Here is a 23,022-nt window from a genome sequence, read left to right as displayed (position 1 = left end):
CGGACGGATGGACGGGGGGAAATTACACCATCACCATCATCTATCACCATTATCTGAAGGGGATCCATCAGGGCTTGTCTAGCGGGAGGAATCTAGTTTGAGTGTGTCTGTCTGGTCTGTCAATCATCTCTGTCCTTGCGGTGTTGAGTGGTGCGGTTGTGGCAGGCAGCCTAGTGGTTACGAGCGTTGGCCCAGTAACCGAACGGTCACTGGTTCGAATAACCGAGCTGACTCTTTAAAAAAAAATACCTATGTGCCCTTGAGCAAGGCACTTAACCCATAATTGCTCCTGTAAGTCGCTCCGAGTAAGAGKGTCTGCTAAATTACAAAGAAAATAAAGTGGTAGTGTACTGAGAGGTTTTAGGGGGAGCTTAAAAATGACCACGGTATGCTATGGTTCTTCCCCCATTCTAAACTCCCATTCATCAAACGCAGCACACCTCAATGCAATCAGCCGACACCTGCAATTCAGGGGCGGATCAAGTAAAGACGTGTTGCTGGCTGCACTAACAACCACCTCATTCTCCTGGGCAAATGTACTGTGGCTCACTTGGCAAAGTGCTTCAAGGACCTTGACTGATGCCATGGTGTGCAGCGGGATGGGGGCATAGAGGGTTGTGTAGGATCCTGAGGAAGAGGACAGCCAGGTGTAGAGAGCCTACCTTGGCAGAGAGTATCTGAGTGGAATTGATCATCTACCTGCCAGCAACAAGCTCCATTCCTCACTCCTCCCCAGAGTGACATGTTTTAACCTGCTCAACAGGCACACACACTGACACTCAATCTCATTCACTCTCCTGCAAAAATTGCACGTCCAGTGGAGTGATGTACGGTGATCAGCGTGAGGTTCTTGAAGCAGTCAAGGATTACTTCCCCGACACACTTTTTATACACGCACGTACACACGCATGTAAACACAAGTATTTGGCTGTATGCGCACACGCGGACAGTCTTTCACACACACTCTCAAAGACACACACACACACACACAAACCTTGGCAGTCTTGGTCTCGCAGGTGCTTCCAGTGAACTGTGTGTCACAGGCCCCCTGGTCTTTGGCCATGTTGATACCGCTGGTGCAGATATTGTCCTCCAGAACCGCAGCACAGCACTGCTCCTGCACTATCCTGTCAGACAGGAACAGGAAAGACACAGGGAACACAGGTACTTCTTTAACTCTATCACTGTGCTCCTTAGTGGAATAGAGCGCTGTCTCAAAGTGCTTCCTGTTAAAAGAGCCCCGGGCATGCCTACAAGGGATCTGCTAATAGTCCTGGTTGGTGCAGCTGCTGTATGTGGGTTGAGTGAAGAAGGAAAGCCCTGTGTAAACTCAAGGTGGATTAAAACGTTGTTTTGTGTATATAATCTTCACTTTACCAGAGTTGGGTCAATGCACCACTGTCTCCAATTGGCTAACCACACTAACTGTTATGGGTACAGTGAAGCTAACTTAAGAATCCATTATTTACAGTCACTGTTTTAACCCTCCCACCTCCCATTGGATGTCCCTCCTCTGATGGACACAGAAGGCTGCAGGGCGGCAACACTTCCTAGATAGAGTTGCAAAATTCCGGTAACCTTCCCAAAATTCCCAGGTTTTCCAGAAATCCTGCTTGGATTTTGTAACCCGATTTCCTGGACAACATTACTGGAATATTTCCCTCTCTGAGTCTGGATCGGCCTGGGAGAACTTCCTGACAGCAGGATGACCAGTGATATCCACCTATCTGACCTGTCTCTCCAGCTGGAGTGGCTTCATGAATCTTTTACAGTAAAACCAGAAACCGTTACAGTACCGTAAGACTTCCAAGGAGAAAACGGAGGTAGACAAAGAGCTGTGTGAGTCTGTTGTAAATAATCCGATCTGAAGTGAGAGTGAGAGCAGGCAGTACTCCTCTTTATCATACCATCAACTGAGACTTGGGTTACTGTGCTTCGCCTCAAATGGTTTGCTACTCTGAGGAAGTGCAATAAGTTCAGGGGTGCTTGTGTCTGTCTGTCTGAAGGGAGTCTGTCTGTCTGTCTGCCTGCCCGTTTCTGTCTGTCTGTCTGAAGGGAGTGAAACCCATTGTCTGTTTTACGAGATTGGGTACAGTGCAGCACTTAGATCCCCTCTCCACTCCACTCCTCTACCAACTAGCCTGTCTTTATCAACCCTCTTACCAGAAGTTCTCTCTTTCCATATAATCTAGATCTGTCCCCACGACAACTGCACTCACGTCACCTCCGCAGAACCTTTAAAGGGCACAGCAGTGCTCCTGTCTGTCTTTTCTCTTCTTGTCTTTTTTTTGGTGTCTGAAATAAGCTCTCTGATTTCCTGTTCTTCCCCCTCTCCAGTCCTTTCCAGTCCTCTCTCTATAGTTTCACCTCAGTGGTATTTCCTGGATTTGGCAATACCCCCTCTCTCTAAACCCTAAACCCAATCCCCCCCTCAACCAAAAACCATCACCCTTCCACCCTTACTCTATAATTTGAACAAATTCTGGATCACTTGGGTAGCCAAGGTCAATACATTTGCCATCAGAGAGAAGATTGAGCAACAGATCTCCTCATTATTGGCCTTGAACCTGTGGCAGAACACCTTCTACTCTTACTACCAGAGCTGTTATTACACTGTTATTATTACTAGTGTAATGTCTCCTGCTCTCACGTCAATTCAAGAATGTGGCTGGGGATTTACGACCGGGGGTAAGGTAAAGTCATCTCACACTATGGCCTACCACCATACATATTGCACCATAGTCTATCTACACAGTTTACAGTTAACCCCATGGGACTAATACTGAGGTAAGCAGTCCCCCCTATGGGCACAGAGGTTAAGACCATAGAAATATAATCTATTTTCTATAGTCACTGTACTTGTCTGGGTAAGGCTGTTCAGTCAGATAGTACTACTGTAAAAAGGCCCCACTCACCTGCATGTGGTGGACTCAGAGATGAGAGGGATGGCTGTGCAGTCCTGGTTGTCAATGCCCCGAACCCGACCATCCTTACAGCACTCATCTATGGAGATCTGTTTTCCACCTGTGGATGGACACAACCACAAACAAACAGCGTGTGTTATTCATAGGCTTACGCTGAATGCTGTGGCTTGGCCTACTGAAGCGATTGCAACAGTATCCGTGTGGGAGATCTAGAGACCCCAAATGGAGTGTGACTCATCAGTCCTCTAAAACAGCTAGAGACCCATGAGAGCTGTCAACATCTGCATCAAATCTCCCGTGATAGGGGTGTTAGCCTGCTGAGCTAAAGCCCAGGCATTAGTGCCGTGAGCGAACGCTAGCCTTCAGGGCTCAGGTTACTCATAATGCACAGAACCACCTTCTATGTTACATAAGGTGACAGTCAATCCAAGGGATAAGAAACACTCTCACATTAATTAGAAACTAAACTGTTAGAACAGAATAAATTGAGGTTTCAAGCCATGTCTCGCATACAATGGCGTCTATTTTGCCGGGTGAAAAAAAACATGAGGATTGACATGTTTAGAACGATTATGCAGAGTCTGTTTACAAAAAAGTGCAACAACAAAAAAAGTCCAAAGCACAAGTATATTGTTGTTACCCAATGCCACTCACACGTTCACACTATTAGCTATTTGTCTTCCAAGTGATTGAAAAACAGATTCAAAGCTGTTTGGAATGTTTCTATATGCCTGTAAGCCTTTCGCCTTTCGCCAGCAATACTGAATGATGGATATGTTGTGTAGAAATAAGAGATAAGGACCAGAGTTGGACCAACTGCGTGGCGCTCCGTCTGCTTCTTCATGTGGATTAAAGAGCTCGGAATGCCTCCACTCTGTAAACAATTCAGCCATCGCAATCAGATCAAATACATTCATTTCCTTGTGGTTAGTGTATTCTGCCAAACGTGAAATAGCTTTGGCAGGTTGGCTGGTCCTTTCTTGCTTTAGGCTTAAACAAAGGCCTGTCTGCCAAATTGGTTTTATTAATATAAGTAATCCTAAAGGACTCCTAAAATTCCTCTGTAACTCAGTTGGTAGAGCATTGTGCTTGCAATGCCAGGATAGTGGGTTCGATTCCCGGGGCCACCCATACATAAAAATGCATGCATGCACGACTGTAAGTTGCCGTAGATAAAAGTGTCTGCTAAATGGCATATGTCATTATTAAAGAACACTCAAAAGTAAAATCATATTTGTTCATCTAATAAACCAGTTGTTGGAACAAGGAACAATAGCGTATAATAACACATATCATAGTGGATCAGGGGATGTCTAACTGCTAAATCTAGCGTGGCAGACGAGCCAACGAAACAGGATCAGAGGTTTCAAGTAAAGGAGGACAACTGTCTGGAGATTTTATCTTAAATTTACAGTTCCATAAAAAAGTATACAAATATATATTTTTAGTTCCAATTATTTCTGCCAGAGGAGGGAACTTGGTGTACAGTGCATTCGGAAAGTATTCAGACCTCTTGACTTTTTCCACATTTTGTTACGTTACAGCCTTAATCTAAAATGGATTAAATTCATATTTTTCTTCATCAATGTACATACAATACCCCATAATGACAAAGTGAAAAACAGGTTTTTAGAAAATTTTGCAAATGCATTACAAATAAGAAACAGAAATATCTTATTTAGATAAGTATTCAGACCCTTTGCTATGAGACTCAAAATTTACCTCATGTGCATCCTGTTTCCATTGATCATCCTTGTGATCTTTCTACAACTTGACTGGAGTCCACCTGTGGAAAATTCAATTGATTGGACATTATTTGGAAAGGCACACACCTTCCTATATAAGGTCCCACCATTGTCTGTAGAGCTCCAAGACAGGATTGTGTCGAGGCACAGATCTAGGGAAGGGCACCAAAACATTTCTGCAACATTGAATGTCTCCAAGAACACAGTGGCCTCCATCATTCTTAAATGGAAGAAGTTAAGAACCACCAAGACTCTTCCTAGAGCTGGCTGCCCGGCAAACCTGAGCAATCGGGGGAGAAGGGCCTTGGTCAGGGAGGCGACCAAGAACTCGATGGTCACTCTGACACAGCTCCAGAGTTCCTCTGTGGAGGTGGGAGAACCTTCCAGAAGGACAACCATCTCTGCAGCACTCCACCAATCAGGCCTTTATGGTAGAGTGGCCAGACCGAAGCAACTCCTCAGTAAAAGTCACGACAGCCCACTTGGAATTGTCCTTGAGTGACCCAGCCAGAGGCCGGACTTGAACCCGATCGAACAACTCTGGAGAGACCTGATAATAGCTGAGCAGCAACGCTCCCCATCCAACCTGACAGAGCTTTAGAGGATCTGCAGAGAAGAATGGGAGAAACTCCCCAAATACAGGTGTGCCAAGCTTGTAGCGTCATACCCAAGAAGATTCAAGGCTATAATCGCTGCCAAAGGTGCTTCAACATAGTACTGAGTAAAGGGTCTGAATACTTATGTAAATGTGATATTTCAGTTGTATTTTTATACACTTGCAAAAAACAAATCCTAAAAAATGTTTTTGCTTTGTCATTGAGGGTTGTGTGCAGATTGATGAGGAAAAATAACAATTMAATCCATTTTAGAATAAGGCTGGAATGTAACAAAATGTGGAAAGAGTCAAGCAGTCTGAATACTTTCCAAATGCACTGAACAGTATATCCTTGAATATGGTAACTGTAGGCAGGGGCCAAAGGTGTGAACAAATTAACTTAATATAAAAATAATATGGTCATTTAGCCAAAGCAAATTAGAGAACTGTCAACATTAACTGTGAGAAATCCCAATGAAAAAATGTGGACAGATTAATATAAAGCACTTTCTTTATACAACAACCATGCTGCTAACTGCTCCTGCAAGTGAAAGTAATTCTCATTGTAAATCAATGGCAGAGTGTATAATCAAACAACAACGTAATAGGTAGTATAATAGATGCATTACCAAGCCAAGAAACACTATTTTGCTGACTCACTGAACGAGCTTGTTGTGGCCAGCCAGACTCCTTGTCCCCCCGTGAACTGAGGAATAAAGCTCTTAGCAACAGGGGGTGATGAGAGGGCATTTTAACAGGCCCCATAACCAGCCTTCATTGGGCCTCAGTCTGACTAGAGCCACAATCTTCAACAGTGATAAGGTCTATCTCTGCTTTCATCTGAGGGCAGAAACCAACACCAGGATGCTCTTGGAAAGGGTCAAAAGTGTTGCTCAGAGAGAGAACAGTTACACACGTAAAAAAGTAAAGAAAATATATTTGCTGGAAGACTAGGGAATGGTCGGAATTTGTTAACACCTCCTGTGGTGAACAATTCTCCTTGCTTGGCTGCCCCCCAGGCCAGTTTTTGCCAGTCTGAACTTTCTTTTTCTTGACCATTACCACTGCCATTAACTAACATCCCCTTGCCAAAACACCCTAGAATCTGGAAGCCTCAGTATGTCTTTAGAAACATCAGACAAACCCCCAGGGCACAACTACCATGAAGCACAAAGCTCTAGAATGTTCCCTTCCAAGCTCAGAGGAGGCATAGAACGAGAATGTCATACAATGTCTCACTTTCAGTCTCAACTGACGGAAAGCGGTGGTCACGTGACTCACTCCCTGGTGTGTTCTGGTGTTTTCACACTACTCTCTCTCTCTCTCAACATTACGAGAGCGAGGCGTTCACACCTCTCAACACCAGCCCGTTGAGCTGCTGAGCGGATTGCTGGCATTTACACACCTAATTATCACCCTCTTTTCTCATACCATAAAGAGAATCTGGGATTAGAGCCTGAGTGATGTGTGTGGTTTGGGGATTGTTCTAGAGGTAGTTGTAGTATGAATAGTGGGGGAAGATAAATAAATAGATATACAGCACCAGTCAAAAGTTTGGACAAACCTACTCATTCCAGGGTTTTTATTTATTTAGACTATTTTCCACATTGTAGAATAATAGTGAAGGCATTAAAACTAGGAAATAGCACATATGGAATCATATAATAACCAAAAAAGTGTTAAACAAATCAAAATATATTTTATATTTGAGAGTCTTCAAAGTAGCCACACTTTGCCTTGATGACCGCTTTGCACGCTCTTGGCCTTCTCTCAACCAGCTTCATGAGGTAATCACCTGGATTGCATTTCAATTAACAGATGTGCCTTGTTAAAAGTTCATTTGTGGAATTTCTTTCCTTCTTATTGCGTTTGAGCCAATCATTTGTGTCGTGACAAGGTATTTTTATTTAACCAGGCAAGTCAGTTAAGAACAAATTCTTATTTACAATGACGGCCTATGAACCGTGGGTTAACTGCCTTGTTCAGGGGCAGAACAACAGATTTTTACCTTGTCAACTCAGGGATTTGATCTAGCAACTTTTCAGTTACAGGCCCAACGCGCTAACCACTAGGCTACCTGCCGCACCAAAGGTAGGGGTGGTATACAGAAGATAGCCCTATTTGGTAAAAGAACAGCTCAAATAAGCAAAGAGAAACGACAGTCTTTCATTACTTTAAGACATACGGAAAATGTCAAAAGCTTTGAAAGATTCTTCAAGAGCAGTCGGCAAAAAAAATGAAGCGCTATGATGAAACTGGCTCTCATGAGGACCGCCACAGGAAAGGAAGACCCAGAGTTTTCTCTGCTACAGAAGATACGTTCATTAGAGTTAACTGCACCTCAGATTGCAGCCCAAATAAATGCTTCACAGAGTTCAAGTAACAGACACATCTCAGCATCAACTGTTCAGAGGAGACTGCGTGAATCAGGCCCTCAACCCAATTGAGATGGTTTGGGATGAGTTGGACTGCAGAGTGAAGGAAAAGCAGCCAACAAGTGCTCAGCATATGTGGGAAATCCTTCAAGACTGTTGGAAAAGCATTCCTCGTGAAGCTGGTTGAGAGAATGACAAGAGTGTGCAAAGCTGTCATCAAGGCAAAGGGTGGCTACTTCAAAGAATATTTTGATGCCATCACTATTATTCTACAATGTAATAAATAGAAAAAATATAGAAAAACCCTGGAATGTGTAGGTGTGTCCAAACTTTTGACTGGTACTGTATATATGTTTATTTATCTTCCCCCACTATTCATACTACAACTATTTGTAAATTTTTTATTTTTGCTTATTGTTTATTTCACTTGCTTTGGCAATGTAAACATATGTTTCCCATGCCAATAAAGCCCCACTGAATTGCARACAGAGAGAGAGAGAGAGAGAGAGAGAGAGAGAGAGAGAGAGAGAGAGAGAGAGAGAGAGAGAGAGAGAGAATGAACATGGCTGGCCCATGTCTAGACTTATCATGTAAACACTGCTTAATGAGCCCAGTGGAGCTCTAGTCCCTCAGCCTAAGCCCAAAGCAAAGGCCTCGCGGAGACAGACCCAGACATCACAGCAGCACAGTCCACTTCCATGGGTCACATCCTTTATCTAACACGCTTCAGTCAGCTTACCCTATTGTCATCATCGTGACACAAATTACCTTATAATGTAAGTGCTTAAAATCTTTAGCATTTGTAATTTGACTAACGATCTGAATAGCCTGTAGCAATGCATTTGTTGGCCATATTATAACATTCGATTTGCAGGTACGTATTTGTCTGACTGTGTCGAGTAAGTTTGAGTTCATACAAAAATATGTGAATAAGTGATTCATGTACATGGACAGTTTATAACCTGATTCTATGGGACCAGCTTCAGATCTTCAATCCACCCTGACACCATACCTAACGGAAGTGATACACCACCCTGACCCTTGACACTCTCCCGTGTAGCATTGAAGCAGAGAAGAGGAGCAAGGGGCGCTGATGGGTGTTGGAGGGAGGGTATGGCCCCTGTGAGACATGCCCAATAACATTGAATTCAATGGAGGAGGGGGGATGTCAAATTCTTTCCTTGGACCCAATTACATTAAAGTCAATGGGCCAGAATTCCTTAGCACACCACCGACAGGAGCCCCGCAGACTGTGAAATTGGCCCCATGTGTGTCCAGGGGACCCTGATCTGGGGTATATACAGTGCATGCCGGAAAGTATTCAGACTCCTTGACTTTTTCCACATTTTGTAACGTTACAGTCTTATTCTAAAATCGATTAAATGGTTTGTTTCCCTCATCAATCTACACACAATACCCCATAATGACAAAGTAAAAACAGGCTTTTGAATTTTTTGCTAATTTATTACAAATAAAAAATTGAAATATTACATTTAGATAAGTATTCAGACAGTTTACTCAGAACTTCGTTGAAGAACCTTTGGCAGCGATTACAGCCTTGAGTCTTCTAGGGTATGATGCTACAAGCTTGGCACACCTGTATTTGGGGAGTTTCTCCCAGTCTTCTCTGCAGATCCTCTCAAGCTCTGTCAGGTTGGACGGGGAACGTCGCTGCACAGCTATTTTCAGGTCTCTCCAGAGATGTTCGATCGGGTTCAAGTCCGGGCTCTGGCTGGGCCACTCAAGGACATTCAGAGACTTGTCCCGAAGCCACTCCTGCATTGACTTGGCTGTGTGCTTAGGATCATTGTCCTGTTTGAAGGTGAATCTTCATCCCAGTCTGAGGTCCTAAGCACTCTGGAGCAGGTTTTCATCAAGGATCTCTCTGTACTTTGCTCCGTTCATCTTTCTATTGATCCGGAAAGATCAAGGGAAAGTCTGAAAAACATCCCCACAGCATGATGCTGCCAACACCATGCTTTACCGTAGGGATGGTGCCATGTTTCCTCCAGAAGTGACGCTTGGCATTCAGGCCAAAGAGTTCAATCTTGGTTTCATCAGACCAGAGAATCTTGTTTCTCATGGTCTGAGAGTCTTTAGGTGCCTTTTGGCAAACTCCAAGCGGACTGTCATGTGCCTTTTACTGAGGAGTGGCTTCAGTCTGGCCACTCTACCATAAAGGCCTGATTGGTGGAGTGCTGCAGAAATGGTTGTCTTTCTGGAAGTTTCTCCCATCTCCACAGAGGAACTCTGGAGCTGTGTCAGTGACCATCGAGTTCTTGGTCACCTCCCTGACCAAGGCCCTTCTCCCCCGATTGCTCAGTTTGGCTGGGCGGCCAGCTCTAGAAAGAGTCTTGGTGGATCTAAATATCTTCCATTTAAGAATGATGGATGCCACTGTGTTCTTGGGGACCTTCAATTATATAACTTGATTGGAGTCCACCTCTGGTAAATTCAATTGATTCACCATGATTTGGAGGCCATCATTCTTAAAGGGAAGATGTTTGGATCCACCAAGACTGCTACCCTTCCTCAGATCTGTGCCTCGACACAATCCTGTCTCAGAGCTCTACAGACAATTTCTTTGACCTCATGGCTTGATTTTTGCTTTAACATGCACTGTCAACTGTGGTACCTTATATAGACAGGTGTGTGCCTTTTCAAATCATGTTGAATCAATGGAATTTACCACAGGTGGACTCCAATCAAGTTGTAGAATCATCTCAAGGATGAGTCTCATAGAAAAAAGCCTGAATACTTATGTAAATGTTTATTTATTTAATCTTTATTTAACTAGGCAAGTCAGTTAAGAACAAATTCTTATTTTACAAATCTGGCCTACCCTGGCCAAACCCTTCCTTAACCCAGACGACGCTGGGCCAATTGTGCGCCGCCCGATCACGGCCGGTTGTGACACAGCCCGGGATCGAACCAGGGTCTGTAGTGACGCCTCTAGCACTGAGATGCAGTACTTTAGACCGCTGCACCACTCGGGAACCCCAAGGTATTTCTGATTTAAATTTTGTATAAATTTGCAAACATTTCTAAAAACCTTTTTTTGCTTTGTCATGATGGGGTATTGTGTGTAGATTGATGAGGGGAAAACATTATTTAATACATTTTTTAATAAGCCTGAAATGTAACAAAATGTGGAAAACGGGAAGGGGTCTGAATACTTTCCGAATGCACTGTAGGTCGTCCCATGCCTCTGTGACCCATGGATGGTCCCCCTCTTAAGGATCCACCCCTTTTTTTCAATTTTCGCCTAAAATGACATACCCAAATCTAACTGCCTGTAGCTCAGGACCTGAAGCAAGGATATGCATATTCGTGATACCATTTGAAAGGAAACACTTTTTAGTTTGTGGAAATGTTAAATTAATGTACGAGAATATAACACATCATGCATTTTTTTGTATATTTTTTGTACCGTCATCTTTGAAATGCAAGACAAAGGCCATAATGTATTATGCCAGTCCAGGAGCAATTTTGATTTTGTCCACTAGATGGCAGCAGTGTATGTGCAAAGTTTAACACTGATCCAATTAACCATTCCATTTCTGTTCAACATTTTGTATCAAGACTGCCCAAATGTGTCTAATTGGTTTATTAATACATTTTCAAGTTCATAACTGTGCACTCTCCTCAAACAATAACATGGCATTCTTTCACTGTAATAGCTACTGTAAAGTGGACAGTGCAGTTAGATTAACAAGAATTTAAGCTTTCTGCCAATATCCGATATGTCTATGTCCTGGGAAATGTTCTTGTTACTTACAACCTCATGCTAATCACATTTGCCTACGTTAGCTCAACCATCCTGTGGGGGACCCACCGATCCTGTAGAGGTTTAAATCAGGACTATGCTCCCTTTCCAGACCAGCCACCGCTCAGTGTTTCCAGACTCATTTGACACACCCTCATAGTGTAAAGAATGAAACCCACCGTGAATCTCACTTCTGATAAGTACTTATTATAGTGGGAGGCCGTTCCTTCTCTTGCTAGAACAAAAGCGATACCTGCTGCGTAGTGACGAACCTACCTATTCTACTTGTAGAATCGTAATGCTCACAAGTGGCCAATGACTTTGAGCCAGTCAGAGAGCACAAAAACCCCAAGTGGGGGAGCCTACAACAACAAAAAAGGGAAAAGGGAGGCATTTGTTCGAACATCCATGGATGAGACAGTCACACTTCATATGCAATATAGGCTATGGGAAGGTAGCTAGTTAAGTGCACAGACACAATTCCCACAACACTAAATACTGCGTTCAAACTAGTTAACCACTTTAACTAGTATTGACGTGATAATTAAATCACAACGGATTAGCTAGTTTGAAGTAGTTTCCATGAAACGGCTGCCTGTGTTAGCTGCTGAGTTAGTGCAGTGTCCTTAACTAGCTAGCTAGATATGATAACGTTACCTAGCTAGCTAAACATTTGGCTGTGGGCTGGCACTGGCAGTATGGGATGGATTAACTTGTTTCTTTGTCATTTTGCTAGCTAGTTGTCTAGTTGTAGCCACCTAGCAAGTATCAACAAGGGCGTTCTACAAAATAGCAACATTAGCGCAGATAGCTTGGATTCTAGACCATAAGCAATACGCACTGATATGCGCTGTCAAACGCTACTGCCACCTTCTGGTTTGGAGTAGTTTAACAAGGCTGAGTGGCTGACGACATCCACGTCTTTGCTGTGTGAGCACACAAGAGATTGACAATCCTACTGGTGTGTCTGAGTTTTAAGGAGAGACCTGCCCTGCATCTGGTTGGCTGGTTGAGCAGCAATCATTTTGGGCACATCGCCGTACTCTAAACTTTAAAACCTTGTTACTGTTTCAGCTTGGAAAATAATTTCCAGTAGTCTGAGAAATTTCTACTGGTGAAATTAGTCCATATTTTACACAACGCAAAATACATTTCATCCCTGTCAAATCACCTTAGGACAAATTGGGAATGTTGAAATCTTCCTTTAAACTGGTAATCATGGACAGATGTTTTACTGGCAACAAGACACATACACACACACACACACACACACACACACACACACAAATCAAAGCAAACCAAAATCAAAATGACACACACACTGAACAGCATGTAACACAGTAGGCTACTACTGTAATATAACTGCCTTAAAGTGTTTATGAAATCACATGTAACACTTTATGGGAACTTTTGAACTCCAGTGATACAGACCTTATACAGACCTTATCTCTGCCTATACAGTGATAGTGCAGTAGCCTATTTAGGGTGATACGTTTGAAATATCTAACATGCCTGAGTGAATTTATATGGTAGTCCGACCATATGCATCACGCATGGGCATGGATTGATTCTCATGGGAAGAATTACATCTTGAAACAGTAGGTTACTATCCTGAAGTAAAACGGTAACTGACCTTGTCCGTTGAGAACTCCGAACAGAGAGAAAAGTATAACTATCCCGGGACCCATTGGATAAAGAAGATACTTTTTTTGCAAACCCCCAAAAAGTGTCAAACAGTCAGATCTGTAATATGCTGCACTAAGAGCGTGAACCAACCGTACAGTTTCTCACGGACACGCAGATTTTCAAGCGAAAGGTAGAAAAACGGTGAGCTCACGCTGGACAGGAGTAGTCTATACGAGTGTGTGTGTGATGGGGCTAGTGAATCGCAGCGTCACCGTGTCTGTCTCGGAACGCAACCTCGGAACGAGCGTCTATCTTGCCCCTAGGGGCGGGTGAAGCAACAAAAAAAATCTAAACTCCAGAAACCCTAACTGGAGTGTATTGATTTCCACTTTACAGTAGTATACGTCCAATGTCTTATAGGACACACTAATTTAATTCACGCCGTTTCATTGACTTCCAATTATGACAGATAAATAAGTAGACTAAAATATAAATGTATTATTTTGACTGAAAATCTGTAATGATGACATTATTTGACACTGTCCTCCAACTTCGATTACTTTCATCCAGACATCTCTGTCTGTGACAGAATGATCCCACTGTTTTAACTGAATAACATCTGCACTCCACTATGGAGTGGTTCTGTGGTTATATAAAAATCTGTTGTGGCCATAGCCAGACTTCAATACATCAAATCCTTAGAATTTGTCGGTTACGGCAAATTTTAGAAAATGTAATGCATATTCCATATTTTGGAACATTTACGACCATCCTCCTCGGTAGACAGACTGGTGTAATTATTCGCCACCACAGTATTTGAGGTTGACAAAATTGCCCTTCAGGAAAATGATTGATTTAATTGAAGCATATGCTATTTGGTCTGTCTGTCTGGTTATTTCATCCTCTCAGACTGTGACAGACAGACTTTCGGTTTCTTTTTCACCAAATGGTGAAACAAAGCACATTCCGATGTGGGAGAGATATAGGCCTATAAACCATTTCCTCTCAATTCGAGATACACAACTACACTGAATGCATGCATGTGGGCCTATCTACCTCACCGACAGCGTCATTGCGTTTTGGTACACCAGAAAGAAGCATATTAACCTATTTAATCCCATCGGTCACAAAAGTGACCGTAAAAAACGTTTTCAGTTATAAGGCTCTAAAAATGATACTGAATGATCTATCAATGTATTTCCAGCAAATATTGAAATAATAAAGGGTCTCAATGAAAGATGTGCAGTGTCACATGTTTAGTGTAAATTGTCACATGACCAGAGCTGTTTACTTCCTGGTTGCACCATGAGAAGAGGATGACTGCATCAAAGCTCCCAAACAAAAGGTTAGTAAAGTATGTTAACATAAAGTTAGGACAAAGATTTTTGGTACACATCATCTTTAAGGTGTCTAGTATTGATARATMKATTTGCAATTACTCAACTTTGTTCAGTGTGGTCATAGAATGWGTAAACATGTTGACGGCAACAATAGTGACCGSRGGGATAACACAGTGCYTCTAGGTATACACATAGTTATACARATACATAGTTCTTGTTRTACCTAACTTTCRACTCTGTTCTTTCTTTTAGTTTCACTTTGAGTCAAGTTCTGGATATGTTGGATCTAGGTGACTGCCCAGACAAGGCATGCAACATTGCAGTTATCCCTCAAAATGAGAAAGATGCTGTCCTGAGTGATTGTGATAGCGATGGGTCAGATATGGACTATGGACAGGCCATTTGCCAGCCAGGCTGTTGAATGCATATGCTGAACATATGCAAACAGATCATGACAGGAACAACGTTATCAGTGATGATGACCTACCCCTCACCCCCCCCATCCACAACCTCCCCCACCCCCCTCCATTGTTGATAATGAAGAGCCAAGGGCCTCTACCCGCCAGAGGGTCCAGTCAGAAGAGCCAAGGGTCTCTACAAGCCATAGGGGTCAGCCAGAAGAGCCAAGGGAAAAGCTGCAAGTGGTCAAAAATAAAGATTGAGTGTTCAAACGATCGAAGAGGCCTGCCACCGATGTGATTCCAAAACACATAGTATACAGCCCAAATATGCAAAAGTTTGGCAAGAAACCACTGAGCCACGGAAGGAGCTTCTCACTGGCCAATCAAGACGATGCACCGGTTCCAGAGAAGTCGTCATTGTGACAAACGTACTACCTATGCATGTGAGAAATGGAAAGCGCCACTGCACATTGAGTGCTTCAAGATATACCATGGAAAGTAGAAAAGGAGATAAGATCGAATGAAAAAGGGCTGAAAAAGACAATAAAGGAAAAATAGAAAAGTCGATAAAGGGTGAGGAGAAGCAGTACAACGGACGAAAAGTACAACGGAAGAAAAGAAAAGTCGACGAAAAAGACAATCAAAATAACTGAAATGTTTTTGGAAAAGAAGGTAAATTGATTCAAGACATACTGTATGACAGTAGGACTGACTGATCACAGTTCAAAATAGTGATGCACAAACTAATTTTGCACTTGGTTCTGAAGCCTAACTCTATGATATACTGTATATATATATATAAGCACTCATTGTGCAGTGGTGCTTTTTAAATATATATATATATAATTGTATTTTGTTCAGTGTAGGCCTCTACTRGAATGCATATTCTACAGGCTACCTCTCTCCTAAATGTTACCTTTATGTTCAATGTGAATGAATCACACGACTGCTACACAGTTGTTAGTGAATGTTGCACTAAAATGTCACAATGACAATGTTTCCATGAATATTGCACTAAAGTACAAGTTCAAATGTTACAATAAAGTTACAATATTAATGTTTCAATACATGTTGCACTAAAGTAACAATGTTACAATAAAGTAACAATGTTGAAATACATTGATGGTTGTTTTTTTGTCTTTGCTCTCAGTGTTCATATCGATGTAGTGTAATGGTTTTTGATGTGTAAAATAGTCACACTAGAATGTGACGGGGCATTCTAGAGGCAAGGCTGGGGACTGCTAGTGACAGAGTTATAAATGTGTTAAAACTGGGTTGGGATATATAAGAACTTTGATAACTGCATAGGAGAAATATGTTAATTCAGTATACGTAACATTATCCCACCGGTCACAATTGTGACCGACCATAAAACACACTTTTTCACCTACTTTTCCATTAAAATTTCAAAAAAGAATGATTGATTACTTCAAAGGGTTACTAATGGCACTTGATTTGGATATTTTCATGTCTGGGAAAAATTCGGGATTAAATGGGTTAATTAATGAATGCTGCGCTTGCCTTGCAGCATTGCGTTGCGGAGGCAGTTGCAGTGGGTTCAGTGTTCTGTGTGGGCATAAATTGGATTTATCCAACCTATGTATTAAATTGTATGCATAGGTTTGACAGAAATACTATCAACAGTTGAATGTTCTACTTTTGTTGCACACATAGGGTGAGTATTGGTAAAGTGGGACACTTTCTGAAAATGTGCTTTCCTTGGAGAATCATCCAATTGTCTTAACCCCAACAAGATACCATTCTAAATAGCTTAAGAACTCTACTCAGTGGAGGTTCTAGGCTCCCTGGGCGAACCCCCCCCCCCCCCCCCTCCCCCTTCAGCGCCCCCAGCACCCTCCAGCACCATTCTGCATTAAATGTAATTTTTTATTCAGAAATTTGGAACAACACAAATACATAATCATAACATTTAAAACTATATAAATATAAAAATCTATTCAAAAATAAGACTGATAAATATCAAAAAGAAGTAACAAAGACAAATAGAAACAAATTTGTGTTGATTTGGCACTCGAGTGTCAATACATTACCCATCCCCCAACACTGTCAACCAAGAGTCAAGACTAAACCAATTCATTTTGGGGGTGTACAGACTGGTTTTATATTATTCTTAACGATTTTGCACAAACTGGAAAAAAATGCAACAATGTGTCTGTGAAACTATGTATTCATAATATTATGAATGTGTGCTTGTGGTTTATTTGGTAGCATTTCGTAGTGTGACTGATTTGATTAATTGCATTAGTACTGTACAAAGTTAGAGGTTTGATAGATTCCCCCGCTCTCCATACCTCGGGCTTCCAGTGGAGAGACCTTAGGTCAACCTCGCCCCCCTCCCCATCTGTACTTCTAAGTGGGAGACCTTCCCAGTCAGTAGCCTGCTTAGCTCACAAACTAGAATCAGGGCGCCCTCTCCGTCAAGWTTAACTGACCCACAGTCCCACACGGTGACATGACATCATTGACGTGACGTGCAAATGAGCGATAGAAAACCAATCGCGCAAATGTCACTATTACGATTTCTTATGTGCGGGCGCCCAATGCCGCCCCGGCAAGATGTCGCCCAGGGTGGCTGCCCATGTCGCCTATACCTAAATCCGCCACTGAATCTACAACACTATACAAAGACATTTTTTATAAATATTAAACACAGAATGGATGACTCTTCTTCAAACACAAATTGTCCTGACACCATTTTTTTTCTCAGTTTATAACACCAAATTGGGACACCTTGATTGGCAAAGTGGGACACTTAATTCTTTATTGTAAAACATGATAAATTAGAGAGTATATGAGTAATTTCAATATTTTTATGATAAACTTCAATTATTCATACTAATGAAATGTATTAAAATATTCTTTAGATATTTATATGGAACATTAAGAATTATAATTTATTATTACCATTATGATTATTATTATCATCATACTTGATTATAATTATATGATGTAGCCTATATGTACTATGAATAAAATAAAATAAAATGTTCTGCATTACAATGGCCTAGAGGAGTGTCCCAGTTTGACAGTAACAGGGTGTCCCAGTTTGACAGTAGGCGATTGGCATGCCAGGACACTGTCAAAATGTAAATATTCTAAAAAGGTGAGAGTAGTAAGAAAACCATTTACAGTCATTTTGATTTACAGTACATGCCATTACAAAATATGTTGTAATGAAACACAAAATATCCTTTCTTAGTTTTGTATAACCTTAGCATTATTTACCTCAGAATCTTATATAATTGTACTGACCATTATGACTCGAGAGACACGCGTCATTACAGGGGATGCCAAGCCCACAATGATGGCGTCATAGCAATTGAACCCATTTTTTATTGTCACATTCACTACCAGTCAAAAGTTTTAGAGCACAAACTCATTCAAGGGTTTTTCTTTATTTTTTTAAATTTTCTACATTGTAGAATCATAGTGAAGACATCAAAACTATGAAATAACACATATGGAATCATGTAGTAACAAAAAAAGTGTGAAACAAATCAAAACATATATTATATTTGAGATTATTCAAATAGCCACCATTTGCCTTGATAACAGTTTTGCACACCCTTGGCATTCTCTCAACCAGCTACACCTGGAATACTTTTCCAACATTCTTGAAGGAGTTCCCACATATGCTGAGCACTTGTTTACTGCTTTTCCTTCACTTTGCGGTCCGACTCATCCCAAACCATCTCAATTGGGTTGAGGTTGGGGGATTGTGGAGGCCAGGTGTGTTGGTCAAATAGCCCTTACACGGCCTGGAGGTGTGTTTTGGGTCATTGTCCATTTGAAAAACAAATGAAGCCCTAACCAGATGGGATGGCGTATCGCTGCAGAATGCTGTGGTAGACGTGCTGGTTAAGTGTGCATTGAATTCTAAATAAATCACAGACAGTGTCACCAGCAAAGAACCCCCACACCATAACACCTCCTCCTCCATGCTTTACGGTGCGGAGATCATCCGTTCACCCACACCGCGTCTCACAAAGACACGGTGGTTGGAATGAAAATCTCCAATTTGGACTCCAGACCAAGGGACAAATTTCCACCGGTAAAATGTCCATTGCTCATGTTTATTGGTGTCCTTTCGTAGTGGTTTCTTTGCAGCAATTTGACCATGAAGGCCTAATTCACACAGTTTCCTCTGAACAGTTGATGTTGAGATGTATCTGTTACTTGAACTCTGTGAAGCATTTATTTGGGCTGCAATATCTGAGGCTGGTAACTCTAATGAACCTATCCTCTGCAGCAGAGGTAACTCTGGGTCTTCCATTCCTGTGGCAGTCCTCATGAGAGCCAGATTCATCATAGCGCTTGATGGTTATTGTGACTGCACAAATTTTCCGTATTGACTGACCTTCATGTCTTAAAGTATTGACGGACTGTCATTTCTCTTCGCTTATTTGAGCTGTTCTTGCCGTAATATGGACTTGGTCTTTTACCAAATAAGGCTATCTTCTGTTAACCTGTTAATTTAAATGCATTCCAGGTGACTATATTATGAAACTAGTTGATAGTGCCAAGAGTGTGCAAAGCTGTCATCAAGGCAAAGGGTGTGTCACGACTTCTACCGAAGTCGATGCCTCTCCTTGTTCGGGCGGTGCTCGGTGGTCGACGAGCACCTGACTTCCCTGCCACCTATACACACGACTCTGACAGGGTGGCTATTTGAAGAATCTCAAATAGAAAATATATTTTGATTTGTTTAACACTTTTTTGGTTACTACATGATTCCATATGTGTTATTTCATAGTTTTGATGTCTTCACTATTATTCTACAATTAAGAAAATTGTAAAAAATAAAGAAACCCTTGAATGAGTGTAACGATCGTTGTTGGAAGGATGGTCGGACCAAGATGCAGRGTGGGGTAATCTCTAAAGTCAGGGTGTGACAATGAGTAGGTGTTCTATAACTTTTTGACCGGTAGTGTACTTCCTCGCTAGCACACAGACATTGGTTGTTATGTTATTTTACACATTTAAAGATATCCATTACAAAACATAGGTGTGCCACTTAACCAATACTCACCCTATCCACTAAAACATGTGTATTACGTAATGCAAGAAGTTTGACTGCAAAATGTATTACACAGCATTGATAAAATGACGCTTTCGGTCTGATATATCATACCATTTGATGCATATGTTGGATATATTCGATGTCTGCATCACACAGAACGCACAGCAACTGCCTCTGCAACACACGGAATGAATGCACTGCAAATACCTCTGCAATGCAATGATGCAAGGCAAACCCAGTGATCAATTGGAAATGAAGGTACTTCTGGTGTATCAAAACACAAGGATGTTGGCGGTCTAATCAAGGTGCTGATCGATAACAGCCAGGTGTTGCACAAAAGTGTTTACCTCAATAGCATAGGTTGCCAATTGGCTTAAGGTAAATCATGCATTTTAYAAGGTTGGTTGATTTGTTTAAAAGCTAAAGATCATACAAGTTAATTGCGATAGAGGCTTTTTATGAGTCTGTGTTCATCACACATTTATGGATGACTAATTATTTAATTTATCCCAAAATGCCTGTGGACAGCTTGCCATCGGCACTGTATTTAAACAAAATATATATATATTTTACCTTTTATAAACAATACAAAACATACAAAGGACAACATCCTACAAATATCAACTACATCCCACCTGCCCAGACCCACTAGCACACACCCATCTCCAGCGACCCATCACTTTTTCCACATGGCCTAAAACTACCGTTTTGACTCTCTCCGTAGCCCATGCACGTTCAATAGTTACACTATATACAAAAGTATGTGGACACCCCTTCAAATGAGTGYATTCGGCTATTTCAGCTTGCTGACTGGTGTATAAAATCGAGCACACAGCCATGCAATCTCCATTGACAAACAGTGGCAGTAGAAGGACCTTACTGAGGTGCTCAGGGACTCAGTGATCGTCATAGGATGCCACCTTTCCGACAAGTCAGTTTCGTAAAATTTCTGCACTGCTAGAGCTGCCACGGTAAATTCTAAGTGCTGTTATTGTGAAGTGGAAACGTCTAGGAGCAACAAAGACTCAGCCGTGAAGTGGTAGTCCACACATGCTCACAGAACGGGTCCGCCGAGTGCTGAAGCACGTAGCGCTTAAAAATCATCTGTCCTTGGTTGCAACACTCACTACCAAGTCCCAAAGTGCCTCTGGAAGCAACGTCTGCACAAGAACTGTTCGCCGTGAGCTTCATGAAATGAGTTTCCATGGCCGAACAGTCGCAAAAACAAGCCTAAGATCACCATACGCAATTCTATGCGTCACTTGGAGTGGTGTAAAGCTCGCCCCCATTGGACTCCGGAGCAGTGGAAATCCGTTCTCTGGAGTGATGAATCACCCTTCACCATCTGGCAGTCTGATGGATGAATCTGGGTTTGGCAGATGCCAGGAGAACGCTACCTGCCCCAATGCATAGTGCCAACTGTAAAGTTTGGTGGAGGAGGAATAATGGTCTGGGGCTGTATTTCATGGTTCTGGCTAGGCCCCTTAGCTCCAGTGAAGGGAAATCTTATCCTACGGCATACAATGACATTCTAGACGATTCTGTGATTCCAACTTTGTGGCAACAGTTTGGGGTAGGCCCTTTCCTGTTTCAGCGTGACAATGCCCCCTTGCACAAGGCGAGGTCCATACATAAATGATTTGTTGAGATGTATATAATAAATCATTTGATTTTGCCATTGTGTCAATGATGGCGGATTGACTTACACGTTTTTAGAATACTTTTTTTCAAGAGGAGTGGTGAGAAGAGAATCGTCCAGCCCATTTGCCATGTCTTGAAATATGCAGACAGATGGATTCAAAGTAATTCTACATTGTAATCCTTCTGACAACCAACTTTCTAGCTCTGCCCACAACTTCCAGACTTTATCATGTTCCTAGAAAGCATGGATTATGGAGTCATTATTGGTTTTGCAATTGAGACATGACTCTGCCGTTGTGCTACGGAATTAGTGAGTTTTGTTTCTTGTATAATACATTCTATACATTAGTTTATACTGGATTAAGCATACATTTTCGTTAACTGTAATTTGGTAGTTATGCTCCAACTTTCCCTCCATCGTGTGCCAACATCAGTTCTTTATACTAAGTATTGGTCCCAATAGTTTAAAAAATGTTTGGTTGAAATTGTTAGTTGAATATGCTCTCTTCAAGGTTTTGTATGTGTTCCCTTTCATATAAACATCCTTTTTTGACTCAAATAAGATTCCCTCAAGGTTGCTCTGATGTCAAAATCAAAAAATTGTGTGATATGTAACTTTTATGTTGCATGTATTTGAAACTATCTACATTGGTCAGTACAAAATTACTTTTTAATTCTGTCATGGAAATACATATATTTACCGTTACCAAGAAATGTATGGTTTCTATGCCTTTAGTTTTCCATGTGGAACAATTTCTGAAAAGCTATCCAAGAATTGCTCCATACGGTTGTGTTTTTAGGGAGTGATATTTGTTCTTGTAGAATACATTTCATATTTTTCAATATTGTTAGTGTACTTAACAATGAAAATGTTCATGTTCTTAGCTTTATCCTTTGAAAATAAACCCATGAAAAGATTCTGGGGATGAGCATTCCCATCTTCAATATGTACACATTGTTCTTCTTGTGACGTGGTAAGGTTGGACCCAGGTGCAGAGAAGAGACCAGATGAGGAATCAGTGGTTAAGGCTAAACACAAAACTTTACTGAGAAACGGTAGCCACAGGATCACAGTACACTTGAAAAACCAACAAACACTAAGTCTCGAAAACTAACTCAGGAAACGACCGCACACAATAAACAATTCACACTTCTGCAAAGGACAACAGAAAACCCACCTCTTTTAACAGGGAAATTATAATGAGTAAATCGGACACACCTAAGTGTTGTTAATATCTCTAGGATGGTCTGTGCCGCCCTCTGATGACAGGTGGAATCATAACATTTATTTAGTGCGTTGAACTATATATCACGGGGAAAAGRTGTTATAACCGAGTATACTTTTTGAAATAATGTCTTTGGTGGGGTAATTGGTATTACCAAAAATAAATACTAAAACTTCGGCAGCCATACCATTTTAAATAGGTTTATTCTATCTGTAAGATTTATGGTAAGATTATTCAATTTAATTACATCTGCTTTGATATTGTTGAGAAATGGAATTAAATTCATTATATATTTGATGTTTGTTGTCACTTATTAAGCATCCTAAGTATGTAATATTTTGT

The 23,022-nt window shown here is 41.5% G+C and overlaps 1 protein-coding gene and 1 long non-coding RNA gene across 3 annotated transcripts in view; one reads left to right on the top strand and one right to left on the bottom strand.

Annotated features, from left to right (window-relative positions):
* Positions 1-13,276, bottom strand: part of LOC111962218 (fibulin-1-like) — a 47,895-nt gene extending 34,619 nt beyond the window's left edge. For both annotated transcript variants that reach the window (XM_023985133.2, XM_023985134.2), the window contains exons 1-3: positions 13,039-13,276; positions 2,916-3,024; positions 995-1,127 (exon numbers count right to left, since the gene is read on the bottom strand). In XM_023985133.2, the coding sequence (XP_023840901.1) occupies positions 995-1,127; positions 2,916-3,024; positions 13,039-13,093 (297 nt within the window). In that variant the 5' untranslated portion in view covers positions 13,094-13,276. The remainder of the gene's footprint in view (positions 1-994; positions 1,128-2,915; positions 3,025-13,038) is intronic.
* An 863-nt stretch (positions 13,277-14,139) lies between these two features.
* LOC139027563 (uncharacterized) lies at positions 14,140-15,891 on the top strand. Its single transcript, XR_011479677.1, has 2 exons — positions 14,140-14,376; positions 14,624-15,891. It is a non-coding gene; the product is annotated as an uncharacterized lncRNA (long non-coding RNA).
* Positions 15,892-23,022: the final 7,131 nt, after the last annotated feature.

Source organism: Salvelinus sp. IW2-2015, linkage group LG4q.1:29 (assembly GCF_002910315.2).
Source record: "Salvelinus sp. IW2-2015 linkage group LG4q.1:29, ASM291031v2, whole genome shotgun sequence".
Lineage (NCBI taxonomy): Eukaryota > Metazoa > Chordata > Actinopteri > Salmoniformes > Salmonidae > Salvelinus > Salvelinus sp. IW2-2015.
This window is presented reverse-complemented; position numbering and strand designations above follow the sequence as displayed.